The sequence below is a fragment of the Nicotiana sylvestris genome, chromosome 6 (genome assembly GCF_000393655.2).
Source record: "Nicotiana sylvestris chromosome 6, ASM39365v2, whole genome shotgun sequence".
Taxonomy (NCBI): Eukaryota; Viridiplantae; Streptophyta; class Magnoliopsida; order Solanales; family Solanaceae; genus Nicotiana; species Nicotiana sylvestris.
The window spans coordinates 62,612,050-62,638,082 of record NC_091062.1 but is presented as its reverse complement, the minus strand read 5'-3'; the positions used below and the strand labels follow the sequence as shown (position 1 = coordinate 62,638,082).

Here is a 26,033-nt window from a genome sequence, read left to right as displayed (position 1 = left end):
GTGAGTTGGGCATTAGTGGAGTTGTGATTGAGTGTTGGCTTATACACACCATTTTCACCCCACCCCTACCCTCCAACAACCCCACCCACCGCTTATTCCTAGCTTTGCTATTGTCATTTCGACCCCTAGATTCAGACTTATCAATCTTTTTCCGTACTTTATCTATTTCATGATGATTCATCTCCCATAGTATTTGTTTAAACTATAGATTTTTTTTAAAAATATTTTTTTAACTACTTAACTAAAATTAAAAACACTTATTTTCTAGATAAATATTTTGCAAGGAAAATATAGGAAAACATTTTCATTCATGCATTTGACCCATATTTGACATCTTCATCCATCCCTCTCAGTCGCAGGCTCGCAGCATCCCCTCTTTGAACTTTGACGATGGTCTCCAACAAAATTCTATTCGAGAATCCTAATTAGGCAAAAAGCAAGGAATTGCGAAGACCCATAAACCCCCCAAATGATACGAAAAGGTTGATTGTGCAATCTTAGGGATATATATAGGAAAGCCCTTTTGCTTTTAGTTCTATGTACAGATGGATCCAGAGCAGACGTTTATAAGGGTTCAAGAACGATTTGCTCAGATGCTTCGGCCCAGGGTCAGAGCTACTCTGGAGTATTTGTATCTCTTCATCGCCGTCACTCTTTTCTCTATTCTCGTCGTTATGCACGCCAATTATGTTCAACAGGTTCTCCTTAAAACTCTCTTTTACTTTTATTGGGAAAATTCTTACCTCTTTTATGGAACTGAATTTTTTTTGCACAGCAATTACGTTCAAAAGGTTACCCTCTTTACTTGTTAAATTGAATTCACAATTTCATTTTTCCCCCTTAAATCAAAATTGTTGTTTGTTTTCTTTCATTTTTTTTGGGGGAGGGTTGGTAAATGTTTAGTTTTCTAGGAAGTTGAATTTGCTAATTGAGTGGTTTAGTTTTGCATCTTTTATGGAATTCCCCTTAATGTCGGATTACTCTTGTGCGAATTTCCTGGGTTAGTCCTTACTTGCATAATTTGGGTCCGCTAACCTGAGTTTTGGAGGAATAAATTGTTTTTAGTAGCGTCATATTATCATAACCTCTTGGCTAGGTAAGAATCAAATTCCTAGAGAGAGAGAATGACTATGCACAAATAGCCTCTCATCCGTAGTTTCATTTTGATGCGCCAATGAGGTTTTACTTTGTACAGAAGAGTGGGTATTGTTTGTAGAGAATCATTTTTTTCTTTTTGGTATACTAACACCGTATTTTCTCATGATTTATAAAGTATTTACATTAAAAAGAAGAGTTTAGATTAGAAAAAATCTGTATAAGAATTGCTGAAGAATTTAAAAGGGAAAATTGTTTTAGATATTATATTTGATTGACTGACTCTCTTAATGGTTCTTTATGGAGGTTTCTCTTCTTTCTGAATGTGGTGGGGTTGTTGTGTTCTTCCGTTCCTTTCCATGTAAAATGTATAAGTAATGGCTATAACTTGTTCTGTTTAGCCTGGCTGCTCAAGTGAGCTGTCTAGAGTGAACATCTCAGAGGCACAACTTATTCAAATCAAGGTGAGTTTTCTCATTTGCTGTGCTGTAAAACTTCTCCTGTTTTATGTTCTCAATAATAATTGTGGATATGCATCTAGGTTTTGGGTTGTTAAAATAAAAGCTAGTGCTGAAAAAGGCTTCAGTTTTTTGTGTTTTTGAATTTCGGGTTTTAAACTAAGTTGCTCGCACTCGGGTGCTGGTGTACGGATCCAAGAGTCGGATTCAACAAAATCTAAATTTAAGATTCGGGGTGAGGATCCAGTTATGGATACGGGTGCTGGGATTCGGCTAGGAAAATTCAAAATTATAAAAATAGAGCTATAAAGATATTCTAAATTTTGAGAGATATTCTGTGAAATACTTACATGTATATTGTAGAATTCAATCTTTCATTCTCCATGTCTTAAATTGTAAAACTTACATTATATTGTAGAAAAACTTACATTTATATTGAAGGTATGCCGTTTCCCATGTCTTAAATATGCTTTATCTTTTATTTTGAGAAATCAAAATCTCTATTATTCCCCCAAATTTGTCCATGGACTTCGGTCAAAGTATCCAAAGTTGGTTGACTGAATCCCAAATATATCCTGCACCCGCACCCGTCCCAGAGTCGTGTCGAGATGGCTTCGGCATAAAAAATGATGAGTCCGTGCAACTTAGATTTTGAATATTGTAGCTTAAGTTGAAAAGTGTTTAGCCTGGAATCAGACAAAGGAAAGCTTAGGGTAGGATCATATAAAATATAAATATTTGCATGTAGAAGTGTGATGAATAAATTAATAAATTATCAATGTTTCTCAACCAAAAAAAAATCATCAATGTTTTTTGAGAAGGGTAACATTTATATGTAAAACTCATTAGTAAAGTTACAGTTCAAAAACAAAAAAGTGCAAACAGAAATTCTAGCCTTGTACTTCTAACAAGGTCCCAATGATGTCTAACAAAGATCCTACATCATCTATGAACCTTCTTTACACCAAGGTAGAACAAAAATATACAATTCATCTTGATCTTCTGTTGAGAGTTCGAAATGTCTTCGAAACATCTAAAATTTCTCTCCTTCCGAATTGCCCACCAAATACATGCTGGGATGATGCTCCACTACTTCTTCTGCCTTATCATGTTTTCCTTGTAATTCCAACATGCTAGGAGTTCACTAGTTGATCATGGCATTGACCATCTCATACTTTTCATGTTAAAAAATAACTGCCATACAGTTACTTGGCAGTGCAAAAACAGGTGATTAACAGTTTCCGACTCTCTACTACACATAAAGCACCTGGAACATAAAGGCAGCCCTCTCATCACATTGTCATGTCTCAAGACTGCCATTCTAACCACTAACCAGCGGAAACATGCTACTTTGAGAAGAATCTTCACTTTCCATACATGTTTCCACTGCCCGGAGGCAAAGTGTTGCCCCGTACAATTTAAGCATGTATATGCTGATTTCACAGTGAAAAGTCCCTTGCTAGTCCCTCTCTACACTAGCCTATGCCCTCTCTGAGATACCTTTAAAATTGTCTAACAACTTGAGAAATTCAACCACTCTGCTGACATCCCAATCCAAAGTTCCAAACACAAATAATCTTCCTCTATCTATGTTGAGGACTTAGTATAAGTATGGCTTAATGGTGGCCTTGTAATGTAAAGCCAATTGATCAGCATTAGGCTGAAGGTTTAGTCGGCTTATGATCTTTCTCTTTTAGCAAATAACAATGTGATATATATATGGTGTCTAGTCTTGAGTTACCAATTTTTTCGTTTGCACATCCACGGTAACTTTAAAATAAAGAATTAGTCCTAGGAAATCTACCTATTTTTGAGAAACAGATAAATAGAGCTCTATTAATATCATATTATTGAGTCCCCAAAACGGAGCAAAAGTCATATATCCCATCTCATTTACTGCAGCACATGGTAAAAAGAGCAACCAAGCCCAAGAGAAAGTGAACCAAAGAAAGATCTTTACTCACACAGTTGAAACCATGGCCATTTCATCTGACATTAAGACCATGGTAAGTTCAGGTTGGCCTATTAGAGTGAATATAGGTGGTTGATGTAGTTTCTTTTTGAAGTATCTTAGTTTCCAGCTGCCAAAGTGTAGCAATGAAGTGAGGAACACCCTACACTTAGGTAGTGTCTCATTTGAAACTATCCTTTTTTTTTTCCTTAGAGAGCCTTATCTTCATTTGTAGTACTTTAATGGTTATGTCATGTACGCGTGGGGTCTTTCAATCGAGCTCTATTTGGACGCATGTGGGCCATTATATATAAGCTTTCACTTTTAATGTGGCTCATTTGACAACTCAAGTACATGGATCTCACGATCTATTGGCATAGATTAGGGAATGGATGCTTATGGTCGATTTTTTATCATCTGTTCTTTTTTTTTTTCTCTCTAAATAATCTAGTGCCTTCTTGTACAATCATCTGATGAAGTCTCATCAAATTGCTCTTCCATTTCCAGTGGTGGAAGGAAACAGGTATTGGTTGATTAACCGAGGTGCGTTAGTTGGCCAAGACATAGTGTTATCCCCCCAAAGAAAGAAAGATATTAGATCTTTTACAGCTGAATATTTGCATAAGCATCTAAGCAGCTATGTTTTTTCGTCTTTTCTTTTAATTGAAGGGTTTAAGCCTCATTTGAGCTGGTTCACATAATTTCTTAGCAAAAAAAGTTGTGTGCTGATAAAGTTCAACAAATTGTTCAAAAGAAAATTAAGAGAAATATGAATAATGAAAAAGGCGTGGTTCAAAGCAATATAGGTGATAAACTGAGTTGACTAATCTTGAAGGATAATTCCTTATAGAATATCTAGCGTTTGTCGCATTTTCATGAATCTATATAAGTCTCCATTTAGTACATAATTGCATTATTATCGCTGTTTTGGTTATTTAGTAAATTTCTGATCACTCACGTGTGCTAGTTATATCATCCTGTAAAATCCAGCTGATTCTGTTTTCTCCTACAGATTACAAGTGCTGGCTTGTGGTCACAGAATCAAACCAACTATGATGTAGTAAACGTCGCCAACGAAGAACAAATAAGTGAGAACCTGAAACGTGGGAATGAAGATAGTTCAGTTACCACAGCTACAAAACCATGGTTGGACTGGTTAAGTGATGGTGCCAAAAGTGGTAAATCTCTATTACATTCAAACAGTGAGCTCTTTGAATCTTCATTGGGGAGTTCTATGAAGAGTGAGTCAGTGGTTGATGATGTGATCCCTAAAATCAATAAGGAAAGTTCACGTGCACGATTTTTCATCTCGCCAAAGGAATCACTCAAAGCAGCTATAATTCGAATTGGCCAAAAATGGCATGGACGTTTGTCTTTCATTTGGAGAATTTCCAAGCGGGTACTTGGAGGATTATGGGTAAGTTTGGATAAGTGTAAAACTAGCTTGCATCTTCTCTGATACTTTATGTTAGCATATTATGGGATTCCCTCATCTGGGAACAAGACTAGCTAAGTGAATCGTATTATAAAGTACAAAGCTTGCTGTGCTTATCTCATGCCATCTTTTATTAATGTTTTTCGTGCAAATGAAAATCCAAGGTAAATTGAGATGGTCTTAACCTAGACTGGAATATTTCCTAGTTAAACAGGCTAGGAGTATACTTAGGAACACTAGCTTACTTGTGGTTTTCCATGTACTAGTTTTAGAGTACGTGCCTTGCACGTGTAGCCTAGCGATTATTATAAAATTTAAAGGTAATAATCTTTTAATATAATGCATAACTTAAAAATATTTATTTATCTTATAAAAATCAAAGCTTACAGAAGTGCAAATTTTGATTCTGGATGATTGTTATCATAATTAAATATTGTAAAAGGCCTTTCGTTCCTCCTTTGTTGAACTTCCTTGGAGGAGGAAGGAAAGCTCATACTGGCCATAAACTATCCTGCCAAAGTTCAAAGTAAAAAAGTATTTTCATAAAAAAATATTTTTAAATTCCAATTCGCTTATATCGGAAAGTAAATCTTACTCACTTAGTCATCCTGCAACACACCTATAATTTTTTTAAAAAAAGTCAGTACAAACATATGTTTACATATGAATAACTAACTATTGTAAAATTAAAACAACACCAAATACAATAAAATTAAAACAAGACCAATAATCGTTTAAAATTAGTTTGAGTTTAAATGTAACATAATTACTATATTAGAGTGATTCAAACTCAACTTTTCATCTGACCTATAACATAAAAAGCTGGGACAACGAAACTGGTATTTAACGTATAAAAATAGCAAAAGAAAAATCTCTATAATTGAGAATCTTGCAATTTGGAATCTAAAAGGTACTATTGTTGTGTTCATTCAGATACAAAGTGCATTGAAACAAGAAGATGAAACTTGGACAACATGATAAAGGAGTACTTCTCATAGAGATTGAAGCTACAGTATTGATGTTAGTATCGAGGTTGAAAGCATCACAATTGTAAAAATTTCACTGTCAAATCTACAATGATATCTGGGGAAAAAATTAATTCATAGAGTGAAAACGAACATGGCTTAGCATTGGCTTGTTCGTGCAACAAATAGCATGAGTTGTTCTTTGCATCAGAATTAATATGGACTAAATCATAGGTTGAGAGGTGCAATGATACTATTAATTAGCTTCTCTGTGTATGTTCAATGAAAATATGAAGCTTCAATCTACCTGATTGTTACAACTCAAAGACTGAAGAAGAATTACCTCTAAAAAATAGTAATAGCCTGATTGGCCAAGCATTTTTTTGGGCCAAAAGTGCTTTTTTTGGCCAAAAGCACTTTTGGCCAAAAATTGAGGTGTTTGGCCAAGCTTTTGGAAGGAAGAAAAGTGCTTTTGAGGAGAAGCAGAAGCAGTTTTGGAGAAGCAGAAAAAAGTAGCTTATCTCCAAGAGCACTTTTCTGAGAAGCACTTTTGAGAAAAATACACTTAGAAGCAGTTTTCAAAAGCTTGGCCAAACACTAATTATTGCTCAAAAGTGCTTTTCAAATTAATTAGCCAAACACAAACCGCTTCTCACCAAAAGCATTTTTTTTAAAAAGTACTTTTGAGAAAAGCACATCTCAAAATAAGCTGATTTTAGAAGCTTGGCCAAACGGGCTATAAATCTGTCTGGATGTTCCATTGACAAGAGAATCGTTATGTGCAAACAAAATCCTATATAAGAAGTGTTTCTGTATGGTTCAAAAAAGGAAAGGAGTAAAATTGTGTATAGTCGAATAGAAAAAAGAACTTTATTTGTAGTTTCTACGTATTCTTTCAATTACTTTTTTTAATAATCAAATCATATTATTAAAAAATTAAATCAATTATACTCGTAATGAAGGCTCCTAAACCTAATAGAGTTCTAGGTGCACGATATTTAGTTTCCTACTTTGATTTTCTCTAGTTTAGGTGTCAACTTTGGATTTTTCTATTTTGGTTTTAATTACTTTTTCAAATAAGGGAAGGTTTAATAATTAAAATTTTACTTGATATCAAATTCTTAAATATTAGAAAAATAAAACTAAATTACAATTTTATCTAGTGTGAAATTTATTTTTGAAGGTAAAAAAGACGAACAATATTTCACTAAGGGCCTTCGTGCTTTTTAATATATTATATAGATTTATTGCTTCACGTGCAACTTTTTGTCATTAAACTTGCTATTTCTACCACATGACACTTATTATTATTATTATTATTATTATTATTATTATTATTATTATTATTATTATTATGTTTTTGGCCAAGGTGAGTGATTAAGAGAATGAATCTGAACATCAGATAGCTTACTTTTTATTACCAGTTTTATGTATTTCTGTGATTAGCTTTTTGGAAGGTTACAGTACCTAGTGAAGAACATAGCCTATTATGTCTTTCTTACTTCTCTTTTGTTAATGCTATATGGAAGTTTACTGAGTGTGTTGTAAGTTATGCTTAAAGGAACTGAGAAGATCAGGTGTTATACAGACCCTTTATATCGCACAAAAAAGGAAAATTTTCCACAACATAAATTGAATTTGTTATGAGATGTGCGTTTAAATAAAAGATTTTGAAGTTCGAATATATGTTAGAAAGTCCCATTATAAAGGTTTTAAGGTCTTATTTCATCTTTCAGTTTAGGTTGATCTCCTCTGCGCATTTTGGGTTCTGAATTTTGGTTACTGTTATTACATGTCATTTATCTTTTGGTTGTTATGATTCTGTTACTATTACGGTTTTTACTGGAGTTACTAATGAGTTGTCTTTTCTTGTTCTTTTTTTTATTTTTTTTATTTCCGTCTTTCTGAGCCGAGGGTCTATCGGAAACAACCTCTCTGCCCTATCGGGGTAGGGGTAAGGTCTGCGTACCCATTACCCTCCCCAGACCCCACTTTGTGGGATTTTACTGTGTCGTTGTTGTAATTTTGGCAGGTGACTGATTGAACTGCGCACTAGTGCCCATGTTTGTCCTTTGTTGTTCTCAGGAATTTGATTAGTGTTGTAACCCCTAAGTATGTTTTGCTGAAGTTTTGTTTGAGTTTGATGTTATTGTCTGGTAACAACGTTTCACCTAAGGTTTACTTTGCTGATCATCTTTATGGCAGCATTTGGTCTTGATACATTGTGGAGCTAGATTTTAAATACCTGATATTTTTCCCCAGAAGAAATGATGCATTACTTATCCAGTACACAAATGTGTACTGGTGGCGGTGGGCATCCAACTTGTATGTTTTCACAATAAAGTTTACTTTATCTCTAATAATGAGCTGTTAGATATTTGGTTTGATCTAATAAGTGAATGCTTTTTTGTTTCTTTTCCTCTAGTTTTCCTGGTAAATTTAAATGTCAAGCTCATTCTGATGCCTGCTTTAATGTACTTCTCAGACTAAAGTTCCAATGTGCAGGATATTGCTGGTATACATCTACATATTGACATTCCTAAGTTGCTCAAGGCGCTTCACTTGGACAGGCTAAACTCTTATGCTGGTATCTATCTACCTTCTAATAATCCTGTACAGTAGCCACAACTGCATAATGAGCTCAATCTTAGTAAAGACAATTTAGGAGTTTCTTTTTATGTCTATTCTTCCCAATGTTGGTGGATGGCCAAAAAGGTTACTGAATTGGTATTTTAACTGCTCCTTTTTTGGGATGTTGTTTTCCTACCTTTATTATCTTGGAAGCGAAACTCCATGAAGGCTCTTTCTAGTTAGCTCTAAAACATTTTTCAACCGGAGATTCTTTTGAAGTTAAATTTGTTGGAATGAAATTATTTTCTTAACCTTCTTGCAGTGGTTGGTTGAATCTGTTTGTTTCTAAGTGCTGAGCCATTATCTTGCGGCTCTGCTTTCCATTCTCCTATCATTTATAGTTTTGATGAATGACATGTGGGTGTTTATGTCATTAGTAGCTATTAGGGGGTGTTCATCGGTTGGAATGGTATGGTGTTTAGACATTTTGGTTTGATATTTTTGATATTCGGTTTCTTAAAATGTGACAACAATACTATACCTAATTAAATTCAGTATGGTTCGCTTTCCGTCCTTTCAATTTTGATTTATTTGGTTTGGTAACTTTGATTTGTTAGATTGGATAGAGAATTTTAACTTATCTTTATCTTTAAAAAGTAAAAAATTCTTGAACGAACCACTAAATCAAAAAAAGTACCTTTTAAAACATTCAATTATAGAGAGTGAACTGAAGGAAAGGTTCTCTGCAAAGTCATGTTTACCTTTCCATGAGCTGCAAAACTTCTCCATAATACAGAGCGATTGTACGATAAAAGTGGAGTGAACTCAAGGAATTTTGCAGCTCATGGAAGAACACCTCCGAATCATCTCATATCACAAGATCTGAAAACTCATCCACTCTACCAAGTCCTAAATGAATTCACAGCTTTCAAGCAGCTTTTGGATGATATATTGACGGGAGAAAGATACACCTTAACTACCTAGCAAAATTAATATTATACAAGTCCTAATGTAGCAATGATTAGAAAGTAAAAAAACCCAAGGATAAGTGAAGTGAAATTTTAGAGCTTTCCTATATTTATGTTATAATAAAAATTATGTGTATTGTGTAAGTTAGTATGTATTTCGGTGCTGTATCGGTATTTTGGTATTTGTTTTTTAAATACCAATTCCCACGAGAGAGTTTCAAGTATCTGGGGTCTATAATTCAGAAGAATGGGGAGATAGATGAGGATGTCACACACCGTATCGGAGTAGGGTGGATTAAGTGGAGGCTTGCTTCCGGTGTCCTGTGTGATAAGAATGTGCCGTTGAGACTTAAGGGTAAGTTCTACAAGGTAGTGGTTAGATCGACTATGATGTATGGGGCAGAGTGTTGGTCAGTCAAAAAGTTCCATGTCCAGCAGATGAAAGTAGCGGAAATGAAGATGTTGAGATGGATGTATGGGCATACTAGGTTGGATAAAATTAGGAATGAAGTTATTCGGGACAAGGTGGGAGTGGTCCCTGTGGAGGCAAAGATGCATGTTGCAAGGTTGAGATGGTTCGGGCATGTTAACAGGAGAAGCACGGATGCCCCAGTCAGGAGATGTGAGAGGTTGACCTTGGGAGGTGAGAGGAGAGGTAGAGGTAGGCCAACGAAGTCTTGGAGTGAGGTGATCAGGCGGGACATGGTGCAACTTGAGCTGACCGAGGACATGACTCTAGATAGAAGGGTGTGGAGGTTGAAGATTATGGTAGAAGGTTAGTAAGTAATCGTGCATTTCCCTTTGTCTTCTCTAGTTCGATAGTATTGGTGCTAGTATGATACCCTTTTTTTTTTCCTTAGTTTGCTATATTCGCATGTCTTGTTCCGTTATTACTTGCCATCGGTAATTTCATAGTTTGCTAGCAGTATTTCGTTCATATTCTCGTGTGCTGCCTTGGACCTATTTTTTCTAAATATACTATCTTGCTATTACTTGTTATCGATACCCCTTTCATATTCTGTGTTGCTATCTTCGATTTAGTTTTCTAATTATTTGTCTTACTATTACTTGCTATCAGGCTACCTTCACTTTCTTTAGCCGAGGGTCTATCGGAAACAGTTTCCCTGCCCTGACCCTTCCAGGGTAGGGGTAAGGCTGTGTACATCCTACCCTCCCCAAACCCCACTTGTGGGATTATACTGGGTTGTTGTTGTTGTTTTTTAAATACCAAATACCATACTACCATACCGAATACCAAAATTTTTAAAAGCTTAAACCAAATACTGTACCAAATACCGAAATACCGGATACCAAATACCAAGTTTCGGTTCTGTAACTCAGTACATACAATATGCTTATTCTGCAACTGTATAAAGGTAGACTATGTTACAAAGACTTGTGTACAGTTATTTGGTACAAAGGCACTTCATTTTAATAGGCCCAAAAATCAACATGCCTGTATAAGGATAAACTGTATTGACCTAGTAAAGTTTCTAGCGTGTCCCTTTTCGCACGTTCTAAGCCTAAAACAAAATCTAATCTTCTGATTCTACTCTATTACCCCTTGTTTTCTCTGCCTACCATACGAATGGTTTGTTAGTGATGTATATATAGTAAAAAAACATGATATATAATAACGAAATTCAACTTGGATCAGATAAACATGCCCTTGCCATTTCATCCGATGTTACTGTGCTTGTCAAATCGGCTGTTCAGGTGCATAGGATGCAGTGTAGCTGCAGTAGATGGTCTGTGAAACCCAAATAATTCCTCATGTACATCCACCTTTTTTATTTTAATTTTTCTTTTAGTAGGTCTTTGAACCCACTTATTTGGGACTAATGCGTTGTTGTTGTAGGTCCTTGAAGTTACCTTCTTCTAAAGCATTCTTTGTAGGTGGTGTATGATAACATAATGGCAAGCGTGTTCGAGTAAGAAATAAATATAGGGTAAATTAGAGACATGGAGTATATTATGTTACGATACCCTAATCGGCTTGAAGTTGCAATTTCTTAATGTGCAAGAAACTTGTGTAGGTGATTTGGATGTTGTCTATTCATTTTGGATTAAGGTGTTCCGTACATTTCTGAATCTCTGATTAGTCTATTAAGGGCAGCCTAAACAATTATTTGGCATTTTAATGTTCTTATGTGCTAACACCAAAATTTTGAAAGTAAATTTTCCAATGATCAAAACTGTACATGTTTTTTTTGCAAAGACATTGTATGGAACTTGGTGAACTTGTATCTCCATTTCCTTGTGCTTTATTCACGTCAATACAGTATGTCCTTGACTAAAGACATTCCAACTCCACCCAAGATGAATATAAATAAATAGGAAAAGGAAAAAAAGAAAAAAAGAAAAGAACACTGGTCAGAGAAGAGGGGGAAGAATGAGCACAAAGACACAAGGAGGACAGGTATTAACTGGACTATGTTCACGGGCTGACCTATATTTAAAGAACATTGGCTGTCAGAATCTGTCATTAAGTACGTGTAATTTTAATATACGACTTTTATGTATCTTTATATAAGTGAAAGGCTTGCTGTAAGACTACTTCAATTGTTTGAGCTAAATGAAGCTGCTAATGCTTTTTGAGAGATCAAATTCATGTTAGTTGGTACTTGGTCGATAGTTGTTGATGGTTTTGTTGAATTATCTATCTTTCGATGGTTGTGATCTTTATTTGGCTATGCAGTGCAGTGGCTTGAGACAAGAAGCAACGCATTCGAACCCACTTACTTATACACCAAAGAGAAGGTATTGGTGTTGCATGCTTGTCCTTCCTGTTGTTCATTTATTTTTCTTTTCCTAAACTATTGCGGAAGTGCTAAAGTTTGTCTTATTAATAAATTTTTGAATGCTACCATTTCTTCCCAGGGTTACTTGTTACTACCCGAGGAAGCTAGATTGCGCCATAACATTCGCACAATAAACATAAGCATCTCAGCTTGGCATTCCTGCTTTGGTAACAGGTCAGTTCATACCCCTTCACTAAAAGTATCACTTAAATACATAGAGGTGTGTTTATGATTTTCATTTGGTGCTGTGAACTTCAGTCAGAAGGGCAATGGTTATGATATCTTTAGCACTTGAATTAATGTTTAAAAAAAAAAAATCATTTTTCTTCTTATTTTCTTATTCTTTTTCGTTTTGTTTCCCATTTAATGTTTCTGGAGCTTGTTCCATTTTCCTCTTACCACCGACGTGGTGGAAAAACATGGGACATGATCATGGACTTACAATACAAATAATCTTGCTTTCTCCTATTTTGCTTTTAACTTCTTGCTTGATTACTTTTGTTGTATCACTAGTCATTCATAAACAAATTATAAACACAAGGATTTCTTTACCCCAACACTTCCTTTGCTTCTTATGCTCTCTTATTTGTGATTACAATAACTTGGTTGGTCAAAGTTGGATTCTCTTCTTGATTAAAGTTTATATCAATAGATTTTGATACACTCAAGTTTTGATGACTTATTTAGGTTAAAACATCATTATTAAATAGAAAGCTTCTTTGTTCCAGGTGGCAGCAGCTTCTTATAAACAGACTTGTGGGATATGACACTATTTTGATGAATAGTCTGTTGAATTCTCCTGGAGAAGGTACTAAGTACTTCAACATATCAGCAACTTTTTGCCTATGCAACTGTCTCACTTGAGTAACAGCATAACCTTTGGTGCTACATTTCTTTGTTGTGTTTTATTTGTATTTGCTATAACTATCAGTTCTGACTGGCATAGAACTATAGGATAAACCAGCTAAGCCTTTCTGATACTTAAAGCCAAACCAAAATAAATGAGTAACAGTCTCGCTATAAATGGGAAAATCAAATCATATTTCACATTCTGCTGAATACAGAACCAGAACTACCTGCACATATATTTGATCTGAGCAGCTTGAAACACGTCGTGGTTGGTTTAAGCAGCTTAAAGAAAAAGATGTGTGCACAATATGTAAAAAATTTATGGTTGAACACAGTGGCACATGAGTTCTTTGTCTCATATTTGTCCCCTATATTTAGCTTTCAAAATTCAAAAATGTACATATATCAATCATGTGGAAGATGAATGATTTTCAAAAACTATCTATTAATGCGCCTCAACTTGTACTATATAAATCCTCTATATCCAATGAAAATATCCTCTATTTCAAGTGCGCTCTATTTGGGCTAGATTCGTTAGAATACTAATATTTCTCTTTTAAGACAAAGTATGAGTTCTCTAAAATCGGAGGTTCTCTTAATAATCATGCCTACCGTATAGTCACGTGAGTGTAGCTAACTAGACTATAAAGACCTTTAAAGGATTCATCACATCAGGGCTATCTTTTTAGTTTTTAACATAAATGGTCCCTTAAGTTTGGGGTATGTCCATGTTGTCCCTAAAATATAACAATGGAAATATTTAATCCTTTAAATTTGCTAAGTTTAAGTACTTTTAATCTCCTTTAATAGAAAGTCAAACTCCATTTGTTAAAACTGACGGAAAATTTCACCTCTCTAACCTCAACTCGGCTCTTCTTGAAGAAAAGAACCAAAGCACTCCCTTTTTTCTTCGTCATTCCAAAAAAGAAGTGTCACACGAATCCTTCCTTCAGATGACAACAGCGCCATGCGCCTCTTCCGCCTCACCAGTTCTAACAAACTCACCCAAGAGAATCTTACACCTAACTCCAGTTTTTTGTCATCTTCCCGTTCTTTCCTGCTCTATATAAGCCCACAACATAGGGACAAGTTTTACACATACAGAGGACATCATGCGGAGCAACATAACAAGAAATATATACACTCAGGATAAGGAGTTTCACAATAGACATAAACGCAGCTAATATTCTCATCTCAAACGGGAGAGCTCACTGCGAAATACATACACATTCAGTCACATCCTAAAAAATGGAAAGAGATATTTCACATTCCCTCGCCCCTTTTCTCCATAATCTCACGATAGAGACACACACAAGCTTACCAGAGTGACAATTGGCGCCCACATTCTCTGCAATTTCATCTGCAATTTTAGTGTGTATTCACACATATACCCACATCCACACTGAGCTCAGCCGAGAAAATTGACACACGCATTGCACCACAGTACGATGCACAACTCATCACTGCAAAAGAGCAGACACAGTCAACTATGACACTCACAAGTGGTCTTCAGATATGACTAGCACTTGCATTTCTTGTGACTTCTCCGTCTAATATGAGCTGTCTAGTAACGGCTCTTCCGACAAACAAATTTTGTGATTACATTAAAAGACACCAGACGTGCTCAAGTTTGTCAAGCATTTAGAATTAATATGCTAAAGATATATTTTAGGGACAAAATTAGGCCTACCCACTAACATTAGAGATTATTTGTGCTAAAAACTCGCTATTTTTCGGTGATTGTCAACCTATTGCAGCTCTCTTCTTCTATCCGGGCTGGAACCAGTGGAACGCAGCATAAATGTAATTAATATATGGAACTTTTTTTTTCTTCTGATAAGTTTAAACATGGATTTGATCTCTACTAGCTTGGGATTGAACTCTCATTTCTAGCAGATGAAAGTAGCTGAAATGAGGATGTTGAGATGGATGTGTGGGCATACTAGATTAGATAGAATTAGGAATTAAGTTATTCGGGACAAGGTGAGAGTAGCCCCTGTGGAGGAAAAGATGCGAGAGGTGAGGCTAACATGGTTCGGACATGTTAAAAGGAGAAGCACAGATGCCCCGAGGTGTGAGAGGTTGACCTTGGGGGTAAGAGGAAGGGTAGAGGTAGGCCAAAGAAGTCTTGGGGAGAGGTGATTAGGCGAGACATGGGACATCTTGAGCTAATCGAGGACATGACCTTTGGTAGGAGGGTGTGGAGGTTGAGAATTAGGGTAGAAGGTTAGTAGGTAGTCGAGCGTGTTTCCTTGTGTCTTCCTTAGTTCAATAGTATTAGTGTTAGTATGGTATCCCTTTTATCCTTAGTTTGCTATTACCACATATCTTTTATTGTTGTTACTTGCCTTCGGTACTCCCTTAGTTTGCTATCACTTCATATCTTGTACTGTTATTACTGTCTATTAGTACTTCTTTCATACTCTCTTTTGCTATCTTGGACTTCGTTTTCTAAATACCTTGTATTGCTGTTACTTGCTATTAGTGCTTGTTCCATCCTTTCTTTAGCCGAGGGTCTATCAGAAACAGTCTTTCTCCCTTCCAGGGTAGGGGTAAGGTTGCGTTCATCCTCCCCTCCCCAGACCCCACTTGTGAAATTATACTGGGTTGTTGTTGTTGTTAGCTTGGGATTGAAGAGTTGTTCTTATTGTTGTACAAGTTAAAATGGACAAGTGTACGTCACAGAATATAGCAATGTTAGAGTCCAAGTGTCAAAGAAAATAGTAAAAAAACATTTTCCAGGTATTTTACGTACATAAAGATAAAAAGCAAACTAGCATGAGTGTTTAGCTTCTGGCAGCTGACAAAAAGTCAATCTAGAAAAACTGAAGCCTGTAAATTAGAAAACGCCATAAACTATGATAATCTTGAAGATCGTGTAGTACACAGTCAGGAGAGATTCTAAAGGTGGAGTGAGGGACAGATGTATAATTTTGCAACCAACGAAATAATGTGAATATATGTGTACGCGTGCTTGCAGGTGTGATAGTGCGTGCTTTCTGTCGGTTTTGTTTTTGTGGTTTTCAAATACTCAAGGACAAAACCAAATTCTGATGGTTTTTTAAAATTGTAAACCATATATCTCCTAATATAATGAACAAACCTGTAGAACTGCTGCCAAAACCAAATTCTAGATGAATAATTGGTGTATTTGTTCAAATAATTCTATGGTCCAACGAACTTTCTCTATCCCGATACTTAAAATGTTTGTGCGTTCATTCAAACATCTTCTTATGATACCTTTATTCTAAATCCTGATAATTAAATCTTAGTGCTCTTCTGCAGCTGGTTGTCCCCCTTAGTTGTGTAGCAGACCTAAAGCATGTAACTGATTCTTAGCTTGAGCCCAATTAGTTTTTACTTTTGCATGCTTTCAAAGTGCCTCTAGTTTTGGATTAGGAGAATCCCATAACCACTTGATTTATGAAGGTTTATTCAAGTCTCTTTAGCAAAGCTTACTTTCATTTTCTTGTCTTTCGTTGTGCTGATGCTCCATGGAATTTTGTGCAGGTTATCTTTATAATCACCAAACGAAGGAGTTCTATAATCTAACTTACGCTCACGAGCAACCTGAAAATTCTGCAAGATTTGGAGGTTTATCATTCTTTTCTATTATCTGCATCCCATTGTTTGATTGAACTTTATTGTGAAAATTGGAATTTACTTTTCCTTAGATATACTCATCTCAAGGTTGTTTATCCCTGAACCATGTCAGGGTATGGTGTCTAGTGACTTTAAACAATGTGGTTTTTTGTAGTTTTTTAGCTGAAGTGTAACACTTCCATTCTGTCTAACATGTAATGCAATGGCGGGGTGTAGAAGTTTTGATCTGCGGCAGTTAATTCACAGATGAACAAAATTGTATTACTTGAAAGTCAAGTTGCTTTCTTCTTTGTCTGAATTTGAATTTGTGTAACTGTTATGTAAATTCCATCTGGCATACTAGTGGTTGCACTTGCATGCATACTGATCATATCTAAGGAATTTGTAATGAGCACTTCAAATACACGCGGTTAGATTTGTTATGAGCACTTCAAATACACGCGGTCAAGGTGCTAAGCAAAATAATTTAGGGGATGTAGTGGTGTACCAGAGAAGGGGCCGGGTGTGTGACAGGGAGGAAAGGAGCTCGGTTAGAGGGGGTGGGGAGAAGGGGGATATTGTTTCTTATGGAAGTTAAGATTCTTTCATGGAATGTGAGGGGATGAATGACCCAAACAATTAGGGCCATCATCAAAGTGGGAGTTAGAGAGTGGGGTGCTAACCTAGTTTGCTTTCAGGAGACAAAAATGGAAGTTTTGTTGGATGTGATTGTGAGGAGTGTCTGGGGAGGTGGTTGGGTAAAATATGACTGGGTTCCAGCCGTGGGAAGTGCCGGGGGCATTCTTCTAATGTGGGTTGATAGAAGTTTGTAGGTAAAGGAGATTAAGAAGGGAGTTTTTTCTTTAGCAGCTCTTGTCAAAGATAGAGTGAGTGGGGTGGAGTGGGGATTTGGGGGAGTTGACCGGCAGGAGAAGGGTCCAAGGTGCTTTTCTGGGAGGAACTGGCCAATATGATGGGGGAATGGAACATTCCATGGGTTCTGGGGGGAGACTTTAACACTATTAGATTCCTGGAGGAGAGATTACGGTGTAGTATGATTTCGAGGGCCATGGAGGAGTTTTCTGACTTCATCAATGATCACTTTCTCATTGATCTTCCTCTGTTAGGGGAAAGGTTTACTTGGGCCAGGGTGGAGGATTCCAACTCAAGGTCTAGACTTGATAGATTTCTGATATCGCCCTCCTGGGATGAGCTGGTGCCGAATGTGCTGCAGATTCCTTTACCTAGGATGACTTCGGATCATTTGCCTATCTTGCTAGATGGATGTAGAGGGAGGCACCAAGGTGAAAGAATGGTGGACAAGCTACGGGGTATCAGGGACACCTTCATTCCATCTTTCTAAGAAACTTAAATTGCTCAAGGGAGATATTATTAGGTGGAATAAGGAAGTTTTTGGGAGGGACGAGGTTAAAATGAGGGAGCTTATGCATGAATTGGGGGATCTAGAGAGGGGAAGGGGCGAGGGAGTTAGATGAATCTGAGAAAGAGATTGGGGGAGGTTAAGAGGGAAATAGTCGAGTTAGCAATAGCTCAGGAGACTAGTTGGCGGCAAAAATCGAGGGCGCTATGGTTAAAGGAAGGGGATTCGAATACCAAATTTTTCCACAGGGTGGCGGTTGCAAATCGAAGGAGAAACTTCATAGAGTCCTTAGTTATGGATGGGGTGAGGATTGAGGGAGAAGAGGAGGTAAATGGGGCGATAGTGGGGTTTTATGAGAACTTATACAAAGAGGAAGTTAGTTGGAGGCCAACTTTGGGGGGAATAGAGTTCAATCACATAGGGGAGGGAGACAATGAGTGGCTAGAAAGGGCTTTCGAGGAGGAGGAGGTGCACGAGGCTGTGTCGAGTTGTGCTGGTGATAAGACCCCCGACCCTGATGGTTTCTCCTTGGCCTTCTTCCAGCTCTGTTGGGACACCATCAAGGGGAGTTGATGGAAGCCATTGAATACTTCCATGTGAATGGTGTTTTCGAGAGAAGTATCAATGCTTCTTTTATTACTATTGTGCCTAAGAAAAAAGGTGCATCTTTTATCAGCGACTACATGCCTATTAGTCTCGTGGGGAGCATTTACAAGATCATTTCTAAAGTGCTTTCCAATAGACTCAAGAAGGTTCGTGATGTGTCTGTTTCGTCCTCCCATAATGCGTTTGTGGAACGTAGGCAGATCCTGGATGCCGCTTTGGTGGCAAATGAACTTGTAGACTCCAGAAGGAAAAATAGAGATCCCGGCTTACTATGCAAGTTGGACCTTGAGAAGGCTTTCGACCATGTCAATTAGGAGTTCCTGGATTTCATTATGATGCGGATGAGGTTTGGGGAAAGATGGAAGGGATGAATCAAGTTCTGCATTTCCTCAGTCAGATTCTCTGTCCTGGTTAATGGTAGCCCTTGTGGTTTCTTTGACAGCTCCAGGGGTCTCAGGCAAGGAGACCCCCTATCCCCATGCTATTCATTCTAGTGATGGATGCTTTGAGTAAAATGATGGATCGAGCGGCGGGCGGAGGCTTCTTGAGAGGATTCTCAGCTTCGATCGGGGTGCCCAGTGCCCAAGAGTCTCTCATTTGCTTTTTGTGGATGACACCCTGGTTTTCTGTGATGCCGATATGGATCAGTTGACCTACCTGAAGCAGGTCCTGCAGTGGTTTCAGATAGTATCAGGTCTCAAAATCAACCTCGGCAAGTGTGAGATTTTCTCGGTGGGTGAGGTTGCTAACATTGATGCTTTGTCTTATGTTCTCAGATGTAAGGTGGGCTCCCTTCCCACTACTTACCTGGGTCTCCCATTGGGCACTTCGCATAAGGATACTACGGGTTGGAGTCCAGTGATCGAAAGGGTTGAAAAAAGATTAGCAGGCTGGCAGAAACGGTACTTGTCAAAATGCGAAAAGGAAGTGCTCATTAAAAGCACTTTATCGAGTATGCCCACCTATTACTTGTCCCTGTTGCAAGCTCCTGTGAGCATCACAGTTTGGAGCGGCTTTAAAGGAACTTTCTATGGGATGCAGCGGATGGAACTAGAAAGTATCATCTAGTGAATTGGCAGACAGTCACTCCCCTAAAGAAGTGGTGTGGACTTGGAGTAAAAGATCTTAGGGTATTCAACAGAGCATTGTTGGGGAAAAGGCTATGGAGATTCGGGGTAGAAGAGCATGCTCTATGGAGGGAGGTCATAGTAGAAAAGTACGATTCCACGGGAGGGGTTGGAGGACCAAGGCAATCACAACACCTTTCGGGTGTGGCATGTGGAGGAGCATCATGAAGAATTGGGAATCCTTCAGTGGCAACATCTCTTACAGGGTGGGAATGGAAGGAGAATCAGCTTTTGGAATCATAGGTGGTGTGGAGAGGATACTCTGAGAGTCTCCTTCCCCATGTCTTCAGAGTTTCAAACCAAAAGGAATTGATGGTCCAACAAATTCGTAAGGAACATGCGGGGTGCATGAAGGGGGTAGTATGAGACCTCTCATTTAGAAGGAACATGCAAGATTGGGAGATTGCGGAGCTCCAAGATTTATTGACACTGCTATATGGGCAAGACTTGCCATCTTTTGATTCTTGGAGATGGGGTTTGCGTGGCGATGGTCTGTTTACCGTAAAGTCCTTTTACCATGAGTATGTTGGTTAGAGAGGAGGCCTCTTTTCCATACTCCTCGATCTGGATTCCTAAGGTGCCCACGAAGGTGTGCTTTTTGCATGGCTAGCGGCGAGGGGAGTGATTTTGACTGCTGAGAATCTGCGAATGAGGGGAATTATACTTGTTAGTTGGTGCTATATGTGTAAAATCTCAGGGGAAGAAGTTGATCATCTTTTGTTGCATTGCCCTGTGTCCTTGGCTTTGTGGAGGGCGATCCTAAACCTTTTTGGTGTTCAATAGGTGATGCCAAGCACTGTAAAGGAAATGCTATATAGTTGAGCCGGTTTCCGTAGAAGAAGAAAGCAAAAGGCGTGGAAGTTCGCCCCGTTAGCTCTCATGTGGATAGTTTGGGGGAGAGAAATAGGAGAGCTTTTGAGGGGATTGAGTCTCCTCTTTCACATCTTAAGAATAGTCTTTTATCTTTGATCTTTTTTTGGTGCACTCATATAGCCCCCATTTTTATAGAAGATTGAGCGTCTTTTGTAGAGAATCATGTTCTGATGTAAATTCTCTACTTTTTGGTATACTTCTTGTATACGGGAGTTCTCTCCTTTTTGATTAATACATTTTACCTTATAAAAAAAAATGAGCACTTCAAATACATGTGATTAGATCTCATCTGAGCATTTGCTTTATAATTCTTGCAGACTACCTTGTCACGAAGTGTGGTGTACTCATGATGTCGCTCTTTGTTTTCTTTACCACAACAATGTCAGTTTCATTTACATTAAGAGAGACCCAAACTCGCATGCTGAAGTTCACGGGTAGGTTCTCTTTTTATATATTTGATGCTATGAAATGTAGCAGCATCTTATATGGCGAATTTATAATGCCATATATTTTAGCATCTGAATAATGTGTAATCATATTTTAATTTTAGAACAATCACTTGTCAACATGAAAAACAAAGAAGAAAAATATAAAGCTCCCAGGGCTTTTGTCTATTGATAAGAGCACAACAAGTAATGTGTGGGTTAGGCACACATCACGGGTTCGAGCCATGCCACAAACAAAAGTTTGGTATTTAAGTAGGGAAGGGTAGAGAGGCGGACCCATTATCCATTGAGTTTCGAACCGTGCGCCATTGGTCCTCGGGGATTTCTCGGTTATCAAAAAATAATAAAGATATGGTTATGCTGTGAAGTATGAATCTCTCGTTCGTGTGCAAATATCCTGTTAAACCTTGTATACTAAACGAATGTTTCAATCATTGATTCATTGATTATCCACTACTTGCTGTTTGTTTTTGTTTGATGTTTCCTTCTTTATCCTTTCTTAGACCTACTCTGTAAACTATGTACAGTGCAGCTACAGCATCATGCTCGGCATAGGCTTCCAACATTTCAGTTGATCTTTGTGCACGTAATTGAGTCCCTTGTTTTTGTACCAGTAAGCAGACTGCTCATTTATCAGTTAATTCCATGTACATCTGTTTTGTAGTCAGTGAATGTTGGTTACATATCTGAGGTCATTCAGACATAACCTAGAGTTCGATATGCAGATCATGATAGGAATCCTATTTTTTCTGTTCGAGTTCTATGATGATCAGCTACTGGCTTTCATGGTGTTAATTTTTGTTTGGCTGTGCGAACTGTTTACGCTAATCAGGTCTCTCTCTCTCTCTCTCTCTCTCCCTCTATGTGTGTGTATGTGTGTGTCTTTGTCACTCTCTCTCATGCACATAGACATTGATTACTACTGTCTGTTAGTTACAATGACAAATTCAGATCGTACTTGGTAGAGGCCTGGTTATATAACTAAAAGATAATCTAAACATTGAATGCTGTTTTGACTATCCTATGCAATACTCAGTGAAAAAGCTGATCCTTGTATAGGAAAACCTAGATATTGGTCTTCTATCCATCTTAGATACTAGTTTATAATGGAACCAGAGAAACATGTCTAGTGGTGTATTTTTGAGTGTCTACATCCTGATGGGTCCTATACATTTTTGGGTGATGATAGTCGGATCTATACCTATTTGATTAAAGGACACAATTCTAACACCTCTTTAAAACTGTTTCAAGTAATTGCTAATTAATACTACCTGAAATTTTTCCCAAATAGTTGGGTAATTAACTGGCTAAGAGAAGGGAGGATGGTAGTTATTAGCATAATAATGGAAGATAGTCTGGTGCTCCCTTAATAACGGCCACACATCCATCTTGGAAGACCTCTATCAGCATTTGGTCAGGCTGCACTACTTTCACTCAAGGAGCTTAATGGCTAATTTCTTTCATCAGCAGCTTTTGTCAGTATTCTATGTTGATCAGAATAATAACCCTGTAATCTTGTATCTATCATTACTCGTGAATGTAGTTTTACATTTACCGTTTTTTATTTTTTTATTTTTTGTCTTTTCTATTGTTTATTTGCTAAGATAAACTTTCTGTGAAGAAGGAGCACAGTAGGAAGGGGTTCTGTTCTTTGGAAGCCCTAGTTTCTTAGAGGAAAACCGAGGAAAAATACTTTATGGGGGCTGATTCAGCAAACCAAAGAAGTTCTTGACAAAAGGATAAATGTCAGTTATAATAAAAGGGTGAATAACTGCAAAACTGAATCTGGTTTGATCTATTTATAAAAAATGAGGACTGTAAGAACCCTAGTCCTTAAATGATCTAGGACCCGTAATTGTCTAAAAACAAAAGATAAGAATGAAAAGGAAAGAAACAATTATAATCCTGCTACCAAGAAATTTTATGAAAATTAACTAAGATAAATTGCCGAAATAAGAACATTAACCATTGAGGACTGCTATAATTTTGCTGTTACAGTAGCTCGATGCCTGTGAAGAAGATGGTATTCATCTAGGTTTTAGTGCAAAGGACAATCTTTTGGGGTTGGCAGTCTGATATAAGGCTTATCTGTAAGGAGGTTTAGTTAAATATGATGACTTACTGTGAAGAATTTTATTTCTCATGTACCATCCTTTCTCTTATTGGCTGTCTGATATGATTACTTATTTGGTTATCTCTTGCAGCGTACGCACACCAATATCAATGAAGTACTTTCCCCGCTTCTTTTTGCTCTATTTTCTGGTTTTCCACATCTACTTCTTTTCTTATACTTATGGTATGTCCAAATGACTTGAGGTTTCTTGAGGGTCAAATTCTGCTTATTGTTCCTTATATGGCAACATGGTTTTATCTTCTCAGGTTTTTCTTATCTAGCACTCTCGACAACAGCTGCATTTATGCAACACCTTATTTTATATTTCTGGAACCGTTTTGAGGTAGGATGCAAATTTCGATATTTATAGTAGTTAGAGGATTCTCTATTTGTTTTAGGGGCTTGTGCTTCCTTTAACAAGTCTAGACACTAGAAAACTGTAAGTCTGTTTTAGGGGCTTTTGCTTTCTTTAACAAGTAGATGGGTGTGCATATATACTGTATGCTTCCTTTATTTTCTATAGTACAGTTACATCTGAAAGATGTGTTACTTGTGTTGGAATGCTTGAAAATTTGTATTATGCTCCTTTGATCCAGCACAATCATGTCCTACATATGTTGCAGGTGTGTTAAAAAACAGAGTGAAAAAGAAGGAAACATTAATTTCTTAAAAACATTTCGGGCACAAATTTCATCTCTTTGTTTATTCCCCTGTAGAGAGAAAATGTCAAACCAAAACTTTTATCATTAGGAGCGAATCCCACTGACAGAAACACAAGAGGAATAGCTAATTGAAGTAAGATGATTACCCTACAATTTTCCCTCGACTTAACACAGGTGAACTTCAGATTGATAATGATAACCTCATGCTTGAATGAATGTATTTGCTTTGGGAAATTCCATGCTTGATCCATCTTTTCCTGGCTAGATGGCTGTTAGCAAATCTAACACTCGATGGACTAGGTTTACTATTGAATTACTGATTGATGCTGAACAGTCTTCGCACTTGATCTCCATTTGAATTCCTGGCTTTCTTTCAAATCAGATGGGAGTTTATTATCTGTATCAATATCCAATTGTTTTAAAAGGAAAATGATTTCGTTATCATCTCAACCAAATATAAATTGGGATTTGTCCCTGTATTTTTGTCGTTCAGGTTCCAGCTCTGCAGAGATTTATGCAAAATAGACGCTCACATTTTCAGCAGCATCCGGACTTTCATATCACATCCTCTACGATTCTCGCATCAACTTTGCACATCACAAGATTAAATGCAAGGAGCCCTGCTCCAACTAATGTTGATATGCCTCCTGGTCCTGGGCCTAGAATTGATCCATCAGTACCAAGAAATGGTGCCGCTGAATTTTCTGGAGTTCCAGATCGACAAGGGAATGGAAACCAAGATGAGTTTGGTAATCCTCTTCAACTTGGAGGGCAACCTGATGCCCCCCCGTCTGAAACTGGAACTAACCCTGGTTCTATGAACTCATTCAGCAACTTGTTGCTGTGGATATTAGGGGGTGTTTCTTCTGAAGGTCTAAACTCCTTTCTCTCTATATTTCGAGATGTACGAGACCATGGTCAAGTTTTTGCAGGACCACCTAGACAAGAAACTCATGCCACCCAAAATGCTGAATAGATGGAAGCTGAAATGTTGGGCAACCTAATTGGTGTAGGCACAAAGGAGCATTGGAAAACTATCCATGAGAATGGTGAAATGCGGCTAAGGAATGAGGAAAGTAGGCTTTCATCATCTGGGCAGATTGTAGAGAATTCGGTAGTTGATGAGCCACCAAAGGGAAAACTCCCCCCCCCCCCCCAACTTTATGTACAGCATAGGAATTGAAGATGTGGAAGGAGGATGTAGAAAACCTCCTCCTTTATGGAAATTATGTAAATTTATTTCATTGTCACCGATCTTTTTCCTCTTGCAAAATTGTGTCTATATTAGTGTGCATCTTATACATGCTTGCCGTTATTCTGTATATCTTGTATTCAAGTTGTCTTCCCGTGTTCTTATACTATATGTTCAGATTCTTGGTCATTTACTTGTTCCCGGGAAATGCTATAGCATCAAATTGACATTGCAGCGTTTTCATTGAGTTATTTAGAAATTTGTGAGGCACTCTATACAGCGTCCACCCACAGTCGCTAAAAACTATAAATAATTGTGTTGGCAGATTTTAGCCAAAAATCATTTCCCAGAGCTAGGGTTTGCGAAGAAGGGGAGATTTGAGCTTTCTTCAGTCCAAATCATTGAGGTAAGTCTAAAATGAATTATAACCGTTAATGCTTCATAGAGTCAAGATTCTTACCATGGATTATTAAGTGTTTTATAGATTTCACCACTAAGAACCACCCCACCTCTCCAATGACGAGTTTTGGTACTTTTTCAGGAATTGGAGTTGGTCTCTTCTTATGTTAGTTAAAGATTGTATAAAAGGTGTTAATCGGGCTGGACACGGAAAAAAACAGTCCGTCTGGTTATCGTTTCGGGCTGGTTAGTGGATTGAGGTTTAGACTTTTTGGGTTTTTTTGGGCCCGTCCGGGTTCGGGCTTAACGGGTCCGGACTGGGCCGGGCTAATTATTATTTTTAAGTATATTTTGTTTTTCTTATTCAATGTTATTGATACTGAAGTGTTTACAAACTTTTGAGCTTGAATTAAACTTTGAAGTTTAAAATTTGAAATTTGAAAGTAAGTAGCTACAAAAAATTATTTAATAAGACGAATATGTAATGTGTAAGGATCAAATTCCGAAGACTTTCAGTTTATATTTCATTGAATAATAAATAATACTTCAAATTAATTTG

The 26,033-nt window shown here is 37.4% G+C and overlaps 1 protein-coding gene across 2 annotated transcripts; it reads left to right on the top strand.

Annotated features, from left to right (window-relative positions):
- The first annotated feature begins 294 nt into the window (after positions 1–294).
- LOC104234435 (membralin-like protein At1g60995) lies at positions 295–25,241 on the top strand. 2 transcript variants are annotated; one of them, XM_009787997.2, is made up of 14 exons: positions 295–698; positions 1,497–1,559; positions 4,517–4,921; positions 8,410–8,491; positions 12,142–12,203; positions 12,324–12,418; positions 12,973–13,052; positions 16,604–16,687; positions 20,980–21,096; positions 21,636–21,721; positions 21,834–21,940; positions 23,313–23,404; positions 23,488–23,564; positions 24,377–25,241. In XM_009787997.2, exons 1-14 carry the CDS (start codon positions 546–548, stop codon positions 24,857–24,859), a joined length of 1,986 nt encoding a protein of 661 aa, XP_009786299.1. In that variant the 5' UTR covers positions 295–545; the 3' UTR covers positions 24,860–25,241. The 2 variants fall into 2 exon arrangements, with proteins under 2 accessions (XP_009786299.1, XP_070006271.1); XM_070150170.1 differs by lacking the exons at positions 295–698; positions 1,497–1,559; positions 4,517–4,921; positions 8,410–8,491 and adding an exon at positions 9,137–10,218.
- The last annotated feature ends 792 nt before the right edge of the window (positions 25,242–26,033 follow it).

Excerpts from the sequence above, each read along its gene's own strand:
- LOC104234435 (XM_009787997.2), top strand. The coding sequence starts at position 546 with ATGGATCCAGAGCAGACGTTTATAAGGGTTCAAGAACGATTTGCTCAG. Across the intron at positions 13,053-16,603 it reads GTTGAATTCTCCTGGAGAAG|GTTATCTTTATAATCACCAA; the intron begins GTACTAAGTACT and ends AATTTTGTGCAG. Across the intron at positions 23,565-24,376 it reads ATTTCTGGAACCGTTTTGAG|GTTCCAGCTCTGCAGAGATT; the intron begins GTAGGATGCAAA and ends TTTGTCGTTCAG.